General features: G+C 37.4%; 3 protein-coding genes across 3 annotated transcripts, besides 1 other annotated feature; 2 read left to right on the forward strand and 1 right to left on the reverse strand.

Annotated features, from left to right (window-relative positions):
* Window positions 1-11,236: part of a mobile genetic element that runs on past the window's edge.
* TVAGG3_0141130 (uncharacterized protein) lies at window positions 1,140-1,327 on the forward strand (the record flags this gene model as incomplete). The annotated part of the gene is made up of 1 exon (XM_051224260.1): window positions 1,140-1,327. A coding segment is annotated over one exon (188 nt), but the record flags the coding sequence as incomplete, so codon positions are not given.
* Window positions 4,309-4,890, reverse strand: TVAGG3_0141140 (uncharacterized protein; the record flags this gene model as incomplete). The annotated part of the gene is made up of 1 exon (XM_051224261.1): window positions 4,309-4,890. One exon carries the CDS (start codon window positions 4,888-4,890, stop codon window positions 4,309-4,311), a length of 582 nt encoding a protein of 193 aa, XP_051109247.1.
* Window positions 5,293-6,360, forward strand: TVAGG3_0141150 (integrase core domain containing protein family; the record flags this gene model as incomplete). The annotated part of the gene is made up of 1 exon (XM_051224262.1): window positions 5,293-6,360. One exon carries the CDS (start codon window positions 5,293-5,295, stop codon window positions 6,358-6,360), a length of 1,068 nt encoding a protein of 355 aa, XP_051109248.1.
* Window positions 11,237-11,947: the final 711 nt, after the last annotated feature.

Raw genomic sequence — 11,947 nt, forward strand, 5'->3', positions numbered from 1 at the left:
ATGTAGATCCTGATGCATTATAAACGATAAAGTTTATTTTTGGAGGAAGATGGTGTCAGACCCTTTAATCTGGTATGCTTGTTCTAGGTAATTGCAGAAACCTAGAAAGATTGTATTGGTCTGAGTTTCATATCTGTTCTCTCATCTCTCCATTGAAGCAAGTAAATTTATGAAGAGTTCGTCTGGATTCTCAGGTTTTGGTACACACTGATCGAAGATCTGTATGACCTCTTCATGACCGTACTCCCTATGGTCAGACATGAGTGTTAAGAAGAACTTTGCATCTTCGGACCAGGTTTAGCATCTATGCAACGAGTGGGTCTCATTGACATTTTTGTCACTTTTATTTGGTCGAATGGAAGGATTCGAGTTCATGCCACTTGACAGCAAAGAAGGTGCAGAAGAGGTTGTTGTTGCTGCATTCTATGCGAGCTCACACGTTGACGCATTCCGAACTTACCAGGATGACCTCGAAAAAGAAGGTCGAAAGCTTGGAAAGATCCAAATGTTGCTTGAGTTCTTCCGTGGAAACCTTGCACAGAAGTATGAGAAGAAAGAATAAACAACTAATTATTACTGAGCTTAGCTCATAAATGTAAGTTTTTACTCTGATCAGATCTTAGATCTCGTCGGGACAAGCGGAAAGGATAAAGTCCATGAGCTGGACTTTTGTCTTAGTGAGCGGTACTGCGGTCATGAGTAGTTCGCGCTTGTTTGAGCCACTTGGAACGCGACCCTTCCAATTCCTCATAGATCTCAAGGCAGAGATCGTGAAGAACTCAAGGACAAAGAGTCTTTGAGACTTGGTAAGGAATCCCTCATCATCTCTTTCATCCTGGAGGGTCTTTGTGGATGCAGTGGACTTGATCTCGTCTTCCTCGATCGGATCATTCTCATAATCTTCATCACCCTTCTTCCTAAACGTCATCTGCTCTCTCTTGTAGTCGTTCCTGAGAGCATTGAGTCCAGCTTCAAGATCTTGTGAGTTCTTTGCAGGTTTATTGAAAGTTTTCTTTTCCTGCATTTGCTGTATAAGCTGGGTTTGCTGTTGCATCATCTGCATCATCATTGCCATCATATCTAGTGTTGGTGATGCTGGAGCTGGTGTTGTACCATCTTGGGACATTCGGTCGTCGGTTATGTCTTTACAAAAGACTGCTTTACAAAAGACAGCTTTACAAAAGACAGCTTTACAAAAACAGCTTTACAAAAGACAGCTTTACAAAAGACAGCTTTACAAAAGACAGCTTTACAAAAGACAGCTTTACAAAAGACAGCTTTACAAAAGACTGCTTTACAAAAGACAGCTTTACAAAAGACGTCTTGACAAAAGACAGCTTTACAAAAGACGCTTTACAAAAGCATTTTCTCACAAAAGAATCTGCTTTACAAAAGACGTCTTGACAAAAGATTGCTTTACAAAAGTCTGCTTTACAAAAGATTGCTTTACAAAAGATTGCTTTACAAAAGTCTGCTTTACAAAAGACAGCTTTACAAAAGATTGCTTTACAAAAGCCATGACTGATCTTCATCCAATTTGTTTAATCGAACTTAATGAAGTAATTTCTGCATATCTCCTGCATGTATTTGGAAACGAGAGGAAAGACAACTCACCAAGGTTTCCAGACGCCAGATCCAAAGACTTGAATCAACTGCAGGAGTAATCCTAAGCTTTGAAGAAGGATTAACCAATAAGAAAGATGTCATTGACTCCAAGCGTGAAAGCCTTGCTGCTTTCTTACGCAAACACCCATGGGTCGATGTTGATCTCCAAACTCCTTACCAAGGACTCGTTGAAACCTTCACGACCTACAGACAGCTCCTTGACAGACCTGAGCAGAACCTTCTGGTCGAACGTGATGGCACATTAAGCCCTACAGACGAGAATTGAGAAAGAAGCTCAAGAGTAAAACATTCATTTATACTTTTGACATTTTTTTCATGAGTGTTCACGTTAAGATCAATGATGAAAACATGACTCATGGGAAGATATCATTGATGACATAGAGAATGACCTTGATGAAAACATGATGGGAGCTCAAACGTCAGTTAAGGTCAAACTTGGTGAAGTTCAAGAAAAGATCTCCGAGATCAATGCAAAAATATCTGCTCTTACAGAGGTTGACGTTTATTACAGAAGCTTGGAGAGAACTTTAAGCAAACTTGAACGTCAGAACCAAAGTCTCATAGTTGTGCTCCAGAAACTCAGTCTCATGCGTAAAGCATATAATGACTACCTACATGTAAGAGACTTACCTTCTTATTCTACTCCAGATCTCGACTTTTCCGATATAAGTCCAATCCTTATTGATACAACACTTACGATAGCAGGGATGCTTCCTACATATCCAGAATATGATAACTTACCTCAGCTCTTCGAGTATCTCAAGAAAAAGTTCATGATCTTATTATGCGAGACCATGAAAAGACGTCAAAATACCAGAACAGAACGAGAACAGAGCTTACTAATAGACTTATTATATAATACTAAAGAAATAAAGGAGTTTTTATTCTAACTTTGGTATTTTTGGGAAGAACTGATCTGGATCATATTTGTCAACCACAGGTTTTGGTATCAAAAGTCTCTCTGGTTCTTGGACGGCTGGTACTGGAAATGGTTCCTTTGGTTTCCTAGCTTTTGGGAGATCTAAAAATTTTCTTGGTCTCTTTCTTTTGTGTAAGTGTTGTCCATTTTTATCGACAACGAATGTGAGCTTTCCGTCGTCAAAGATGAATGTCGTCGCTTCTTCAGTTCCCTCATCAACTATTATCTTCTTGATCTTTCTCTTCTCCATTAACAGAAAAAGTGACATATATTACTTCATTATTTTTCTGAGTGTTAGGATTAATTAAACCTCTATCTATAACATGCTTTCTCATAGAAATTCTCTCCATATCTTTTTGTCAATATCTCTATAAGTTCTTCTGTATAAGATTTATCACTACTGAAGTAAATAGATGGATAATTAAGGACATCAAAGGTTTCTACAGTATCTTTAAGAGTCCATTCATCTCCATACTGTATAGAATAAGTATGGAAGTATGGAGGATCACATATAAAGAAAACATTGGGAAGATCTTTATACTCATTGAAGAGTATTCTCCAATCTTTATGAACAATAGTTAAACCTTCAAGATAGTCATCTATGTTTTCACCAAATAAGTTAGTATATCTGAGGTATAACACTTTCTTCATTAATGTGTCAAGATCATAGTATTTGTATGCTCCAGAATAGAGAAGACGTGAACATAATGTATCCCAGTCTATGTATGGAGCTTTACTTATAACTTCTCTGACGATCTCTTTCTGATCAGTAGGAATTTTCTCATCTGGCTTAACATTTATTCTCTCCTTAAGTTCCTTAAGTATTTCATTCGTGTCATGAATGTGTTTCAGTCTATCAACGTAGTTATCATAGTCGTTAGCTATGATCGTTGCTTTTGGGAACATAATATGCAACAGATGAGAGATATAGAGAGAACCACCAAAGAGGTCAACGAAGACATAATCCCCTTTGATGTCTTTGAGTATGTCGATAAGATCTTTCCTGATCTTAGACTTATTACCTATGAAAGGTAAAGGAGGTTTGGTAAAAATCATTTATATGGTAATAAAAATAAGTGTTTACTTGAGACAATAACCTCTGTTGAGTTTGTAGAACAAGATCAGAAGTACGATCAAGTTCAAAACAACACAAATGGCTAGGATTGCGTTACCAACAATCTTTGTCTTTTCCCAGCAAGACTTCTTCTTTGGTTCATGTGCTGCTTCGACATCACTGTATGGCTCGGACATTAACTTAAAAAGTGTCATGACCACTTCATTTTTGATGAAGTCAACAGCTTATGTCCACTTCCTCCCACAAGCACTTGAGGAACAAGAGAAGGTCATCATTGACTACCTTCAAGCCACTGAGAAGCTCCAAAAGCTTCAAGATCTCCGCGAAGAGTTCAAGTCCCGCTTGAAACAGGAGAACTTACTGCAGGAGTACATGCTCATTTTACCCATTACTAGATGGCTCCCATTTACCATCAGAGTACACTGCAGCTCTTGATGCACTCAAAGATCTTCGCGATCACCCGATCGGTAAATAAGCCTTCGAGCTCACCATTGAGCAAGCCATCCTCGCCAAGGACAATGCAAAGAAGCGGATGCTCGAAGCTCTTGATAAGATCAAGGAGTACGTCGAAACGTTCTAAAATAATTACTTGAGTAAACAATAAGTTTTATTGAGTAAGTCTTGAAACATTTGTGCTTTTGTTCTTGTTTGAACAACCATATTTAACATTAGATAAAAAATTTTTTGGTTAAACAATAACATACTTAAGACATAAATTATACCTACTTATTAACTCAGTATATTGTGCATTATATGCATACTTAAACTCTTGAGCAATATTGTTCTCATCAATGATTCTGATCTGAGCTATTTTTGAGAAAGGTGGTGGAATACCACAACATGTGATGTCTGGGTCCAGTAGGTCTATTTCACACTTGAACCCAGTCATTCTGTGAACAACTTCTTCCAAGTCTGGCTTAGGTAGTAAGATCTGATCTTTGCTCACTAAGTTAGAAAAGAGCTCTTTGTCTTGGTCTAGAAGTATCTTCTGGTATATACTAAGTAAATACTCTTCTACACCAATCCTCGATGAAGTCTCCACAGATCTCGATGAGGTCAGGTTGGAAGTTAATGGACTTAAAGGAGGAGGATACATTGGTGCTTCTGAGTTCGTAGTTGTTTCCTCTTTTTTTATCTCTGTTGGAGCATCACTTACTGTACCAGATGGATAGTTCTTTATCACAATGTTATTAGTTGTTCTTGAATCAACATTGCTTGTTGGTTCAATTGGAAGATTAGCTGCACCATAAAGAATTGACTTCGATCTCATTTGTTATGAGTAAAAATTGTTTTATTCTCATATAAATGACGAACATTAACCCAGAGAACAACACAGAATATACTGCAACAGGAGTTGTTTACAATGATCTAGATCAGATCGTCCAACTCAAAGCCCCAAGAGGAAGGAATTTAATAAGACAACCTCCACCAAAGATATATGTTGATGATGGTAGTAATGGGTTCAACTTAGTGTATCATTACTCATATCCTCAATATGCAAAAATTGGGTCTACCCCAAACGTGACAAACCATTATATGAACCTTTATGATGAAGCAAGGTTTCATGCACCAACGAAGAAAGAACCTGATGCATCAAGATTACATGAATTCGCAGACCATGATGGTTATAGCGATTACTCAATGCCTGTAAGACTTTAACGTTAATAAAAAAATGACTGTTGGTAAACAAGAAAAAACTTTAATACAAGAGGATTTGATGCTACCAATATATTCAACTGATATGGGAGCTTATCAATTCGATACATTTGAGAATCCTGGTGGAACACCACCATATTTTCTTTTGTTCATCAATGTAAACAGTAGAAAAGGTTATGCGTTCCCAATGAGTGAAAAGAACTCAAACAATGTTCTAAGTGCAATGCAGAAGTTCATTTCACAAGCTACAGGTGAAATGAAGCCTACAATACTTACTAGTGATGAAGACCCAGCTTATACGACACAAAATGTTCGAGATCTGTTGGTCAGTCATAACATTGAGCACATGACGACACAGAAATACAATCATAACATACTAGGTATTATTAATAGGTTCTGTAGAACTATTAGAACTATGTTACATATGAAGTTAAACCTCAAAGAAGGTGATAAAACACCACCTTTCACTGCAGATACAATGAGACAAATTATTAATGACTACAACACTGAATATCATTCAAGCACACAACAAAAGCCTGATGATTTCACAGAAAAGGATAATGAGGAATATATAAAGAAGCAAAGATTGAAAGAAGAGTATGTCAGAAAAAATAACCTTTATAACTTAAGACCTGGTCAAAAAGTTCAAGTCATAGTTGAACCAAGAACATGGGGTAAAGGTAACCAACAAAGAAGACATCTTGATCCTTCTTATTATACAGTTGATTCAGTTGATACAAGTGCATACTTGTTAAGAGCAAAAGATGGAAGTGTTGCAAGATATCCACGTTATCAGATATGGACAAAAATAGAGCATGGATTAAAGCAAGGAGAAACTTTAGATCAAGGAAGACACGGTGCTGTTAAAAGTATTGATGGTCATGAACTTGTCGGTAATGATGTAAAGTATGATGTTACGTTTGAGAACGAAAATACAGGAAAAGTGACAGGTAGAGGTATGCGTGAAGGTAATCCAAACAGGTTGTCACAAATGGAAGTACAGTATTGGAGGAAAAATATTAATGAAGGTCATGTTAAAGATATGCCTAGTTTTCTTGAGAAGTATCGTGGGTTTCGAGTTTAGCTTGTAAGTCCTTTATTTTTGTTTCATACAATGAGATCTTCCTTCTGATCTGTTCATCATTGAGAGGTTGCTTGACTTTACGGAACTGTACACGTCCGTCTTTCATTGTATGTACATAATATCCATCAGGAACCTTACCATCTTTTATATATTCAGTTAACCACTTTTGTTTAGTTGATGCTTTAATGACTTGACTCATTTCTTACTGGATAAATTTTTATGTTTTTTATCTTTTGACGATTTTTTCTTATCCTTATCTTTCTTCTTGTCCTTGTCCTTCTTTGATTTATCCTTCTTCTTGTCCTTGTCCTTCTTGGACTTCTCTGCTGCAGGTGGTGTTGGATTCTGTTTGACTTTAGCACTTGGGTCAGGACCTTGTCTTTGAGACTTAGATATAGATTGTTTAGGAGCTGCTGCTTGTTTAGTTGCTTCAGCTTGTTGTTTAGCTAATTCAGCAGCTTGTTTATCATTCTCTTCTATTTCCTTTGCACCAGTTGCGACTTCATTCTTGAACTTTTGGAGATTCTCAGCAGCATCCATTACCTTATTCGCTCCTTTAAACAATCCATAAAATTTCTGCCATGGTGATACTGAAGGTATATTTCCACCAATTGCTGGAGGAACTGATGCTTCAGGAGTTGGAGATGGTGTTTTGTCTGAATTGAGATGCTTTTCTGCTTCAAGAACTTGTGTAGTATTTTTCTCCAGGTATGCTTTTGCAACCTCCTTAACTTCTGGACGTTCATTATTTACATCCTGTCTTGGTGTTGATGTTTCAGTAGCGTTTTCCTGAGTTACATTAACAACAGGTTGCTCAACTGCTGAAACATTAGCTGCTTCAGTAATGTTATGAGTAGTTGAAACATTTCCTGATATACCTTCTCCTGTTGGAACTCTTGGAGCAATTGTTGTGATGTTCGCCATTGCAGGAGTTGGAGTAGGAGTGTCATCAATCTTTCTGTCAGCTTTCGTCGTTTGCGTTGTAGTATTTGTTGTTTCATTACCATATTTTGATCTTAGTCTGGTAAGCTCTAACTTCATATGTTCTTCAGGATATGCATACTTATTATATTCACCCTTAATATTCTTTTTCCATTCATCGTATTTATCTTCTGCTGATTTCTTAATTGATGCTAGTCCGTTTACAGCCAATTCATCAGTACCGTTATCAGTAGTCTGGTTATATAAAAGATTAGCAGCTGATCTAATTGTGTAATCCGTAAGATTACCAAAACGCTCTATTGTACCTAATGTTGTGTTCTTCAGTTCCTTTCCAATTCCTTGTGCAGCATCTTTGACTAAATCAGCACCCCATGCACCAAATTGTCTCACAGGAGCCGCTATTGATGGTGAAGGAGATGGAGATGGCGATGGAGTTGGTGATGGTGAAGGAGATGGAGATGGTGAAGGAGATGGATGTGGGATGGAGTTGTGTTGCTGCTTCTTCGCCTTTCTATCTGCTTCTTCCGCCTTTCTATCTGCTTCTTCCTTAGCCTTACGAGCTTTTTCTTTCTTCTTAAGTTCCTCTAGTTCTTTACGTTCAGCTTCTTCTTTCGCCTTTCGTTCAGCTTCTTCCTTAGCCTTACGAGCTTTTTCTTTCTTCTTAAGCTCCTCTAGTTCTTTACGTTCAGCTTCTTCTTTCGCCTTTCGTTCAGCTTCTTCCTTAGCCTTACGAGCTTTTTCTTCATAATATTTTGTATACTTATCATCAGCCCAATTACCAAGTGATTTGGCACCTGTTAGTATTCCATTTGCGGTTGATGTTGCTGTTCTTCCGAGCCATCCCCTACCGCTGAAGCACCATTGCCAATAGCACTACCAGCATTTAAAATTCCACGACCAATCCATATCCCTGGTTTTGCCTTTGTATTAAGAGTAAGAAATTCTTCCTTCCTATCTTCAGGTGTAGGATTTGTAACAGTTCTTACAGTATCAACAACAGTGTCAACACTGGTTCCAATAGCACTACCAACAGCTGTTGCACCAGTTAGAATACCATGGGTAACTAAATCAGTAGCTCTTGAGACAACATTATCACTCGAGGCTTTCTCTGCTGGATAGTTTGATCCTTTGTAAGTTCCTGGACCACCTCTATTTGAAGCTTCTCCTTCAACTATTTTCTTCTCTTCTTGTGCTTGTTCTCTGGCAACACTCAATGCACGTTCTTGTCTTTGAATGTTGTCTTTCTTTAACATGTAACCACCAAGTGTCTGTGGTGGTGTGTTTTTATCTAGTGCAGCATCAATTGCAGCCTTTTCTTTTCGCTTTTCTTCGTCTAACCAATTTTGAATAGATTCTGCATCAGTTGGTTCAGCTGGAGTTGGAGACGGTGTTGGAGCTTTAGTTGGTGTTGGAGACGGTGTCGGAGCTTTAGTCGGAGTTGGAGATGGAGTAGGTGCTTTTGTAGGTGTCGGTGATGGAGTTGGAGATGGAGTTGGAGGTACTGTTGGTTCAACAGTCGGTGAAGGTGTTGGCGCCTTTGTGATTCTTGGAGTTGGCTCTGGTGTTCTAATAGGGGAAGCAGTTGGTGTATTAGCTCTTTTAAGAACCTGTGATCTTTCCGCTTGATTTGAATCAGATACTGGGTTAGTTGTACTAGGATGTGATACAGGAGTTATTTTTGGTGTAGGTGTTGGTTTATTTAATGTTATACCATGACTACTCGACATTGGTGGAGGACCTGCGTGAGCAGTTGGTGTCAGAGTTGGCGTTGGAGCTACTGTAGGAGTTGGCGTTGGAGCTACTGTTGGTTCAGGAGTGGGAGTTGGTGTTGGAGCTACTGTAGGAGTAGGTGTAGGAGTTGGTGTTGGAGTCGACATTTGTTTTAACCTCTCATTATACCAATTCTCCAAATAATAAGCCTCACCCATTAAGTTACTCTGTCTTTGTTTTATAGAAAATTCACCTAACAGTAATTCATCATGAATCATTTTCTGCAGCTTTGTCGTGTTTTCTACTTCCTTTATTAGAACGCTCGATGTATTCGCCAATCCTCTATATTCCTTAATCATCTTATCTAGTTTGTTCATATTTGGTACTTCCTTTTTCTTCTCAGCGTTAATCTCATTAGATCGTTTCTCCAATTCTTCAACTACTTTGTAAAGCTTATTTATCTTGACATGTGATTCCTTTACTTCTCCAGTCCTTGGATCCTTAGGTTCCTTGTATTTAGCTAATTTCGTCTCTATATATCTTCGTTTAGCGTCATATCCAGGATCACTGGTTCGTAAAGGATGCGAAGGTGGACGAAAATAAGGTATGTAGAAATCTGGATCATCATTAATAGAAGAACGTGCTTTAAAGTTACGAACCGCGTCTGTAAAAGGGTCTCTACCACGTGCTGTATATGTTGATGTAATCAAAAAGCCTTCTCTCTCATTGGGAAATTAATACGACCTTTTTGAACATATTCTTTCTCAAAGTATTGCCTAGCATTGTAATCAAAAGCAAGATCATTATATATATCGCGCAAAAAATCAAATGTATGCTGCTTGAACTTTTGATCGCTAATTATGGTACGAATTATCGGACGTTCATTCTCCCATTTCTTAACTCGTTCATCAATGAGTTTCCTCTCTTGTTCACTCATTTAAACCTCATAAAAATATATTATCTGCGTATAGTGCCACTAATAGCATTAATCCATGGCATGTCTGATAGTACACGTACTGACTGAACTAATGGCTTATGATTGTTCCAAATAGCTCCTCCAATGTATGCGTTATACTTATTGTTGTCAATAGTTTGTTGAGGTTGAACTATAGGTGTTTCAACAGGCTTGTCTCTACTGAAGTCACCACCAAGAGCTTTATTGAATGCTTTAAGATTCTTCGTTAATGCATTATCTTCACCTAATGTAGTTTTTGCAATTCTTTCACCAAGACTACCGATAACACCACCGACTTGACCAACTTGAGGGAAAAGTTTGTTAGCAATGTTAAATCCAGCACCTATTACAAGACCAGGATTTTTTTTCACCATACCCCATCCAGCTTTAACATAATCGCCAAAACCCATTTATTTCTTCTTAAAATAATGTCATCTTTTGTTGCTTAACTTCTTTAAAGTCCGTCTTTCCTGCAACTATATGAACTTCCATATATGAACGAGGTGTTGGTAGCTCTTTGTATTTGTTCCATAACTCTTCCCAATCTTCTGTTGCTCCTGACTGTTCAATCATTGACTGAAAGTCTCTCATAGAATAACCTTGAAAGATAACGAAGTCAGTGCATAGTCTCTTAATGTTTAAACATATATGTCTCCATGTTTGACACATGATGACAACAGTATAGTTATAATGTCTGACCTTAGTGATGAAGTTCGCTAATGGTGAACGTGGGTCATTCAATAAGTCATGACCACCATAATCGTCTAACACTAATAGAGAATTACTGGGATACTTTGTGAAAGGATATTTGTTCAACTTCTTTACAACATATATTGCAATCTTCTTATACTCAAACTTTCCATCAGGTTTCCTTAGTTGATGCTTTGTTAAGATGTGTTCCATCTCCTCTGAAATTTTTTCGAACTTACTTTGAACGAACTCAACAATAGCGTAATACTTTGCTTTCATCTTAACGTTCTTCATTAAATAAGGCATAAGTTCTTTATCATCCTTTTTCAGTACTGGTGCTTTAACTTGACTCATAAATGTCTTCGCTGTTTTATCCATTGTTCCTGATGTTGCTGAGATAACTATTGAGTCATAATATGGAGTATTAGTGAAGCGGTCTGTTATCATTATATGACGAATAACACCATATGTCTTACCTGAACCCATCTTACCGCAGTAGAAATAAACACCATTAGTACAAAATGGATAATCATCAGAAAATGGCATAATGAGTGCATTGTTTAGTTCTTTACTATTCTTACGTGCTCCATCATGAAGAATCTTATCTACTTGATTAATAACTTTCTCCATCTTTTAGTTACATATAAAATGTCTAAATATGATGGATTATACTATGAACATGTTATGAATGATGGCACGATAAGTGGTAATACAGTCTCATATAAATTACCGAGAGACTTCATTGAATATCCTGCGTCAAAAGCTCTTGAGATAAGAAAGATAAGTCTTGAGCATCCAGACTTTGAGTTTCTTGCTATTCCATTAGAAATGACAGATTCATCAAAATCAGTGAAAAAAAGGTTTGACATGAGATATTACATAAAACCCAACATGACTACACAGGAGTTGAATGAAGGTCTTATGGAAAAAATGACTGAGGCAAGTAGAGAATTTGTTGATTGTTACTATGATTCAAATGAAAATAAATTGAATGTATTAAGAAAAGGTACATCACCAATCATAACATTACCTTCATACAGTAGTATAGAAAAAAATGCCTTGAATTATAAATATGACATGTCCCTAGGAGATGTGTTGGATTTCATCACTGCGTTATTAGAAACCACTGAAACAGACACAACATCAAGAAAACCAGAGCTTGTTTGGGAAGATGACCATGGTAGAACATTCACGCAAAAAGTAATTCCATCGAAAGCAAAATTTTTAGACTTATGGGAAAAAAATATATCTCGCGAATGCATGTATATTATAGTTTTACCATAGCAGATA

Source organism: Trichomonas vaginalis, chromosome IV (genome assembly GCF_026262505.1).
Source record: "Trichomonas vaginalis G3 chromosome IV, whole genome shotgun sequence".
Taxonomy (NCBI): Eukaryota; Parabasalia; order Trichomonadida; family Trichomonadidae; genus Trichomonas; species Trichomonas vaginalis.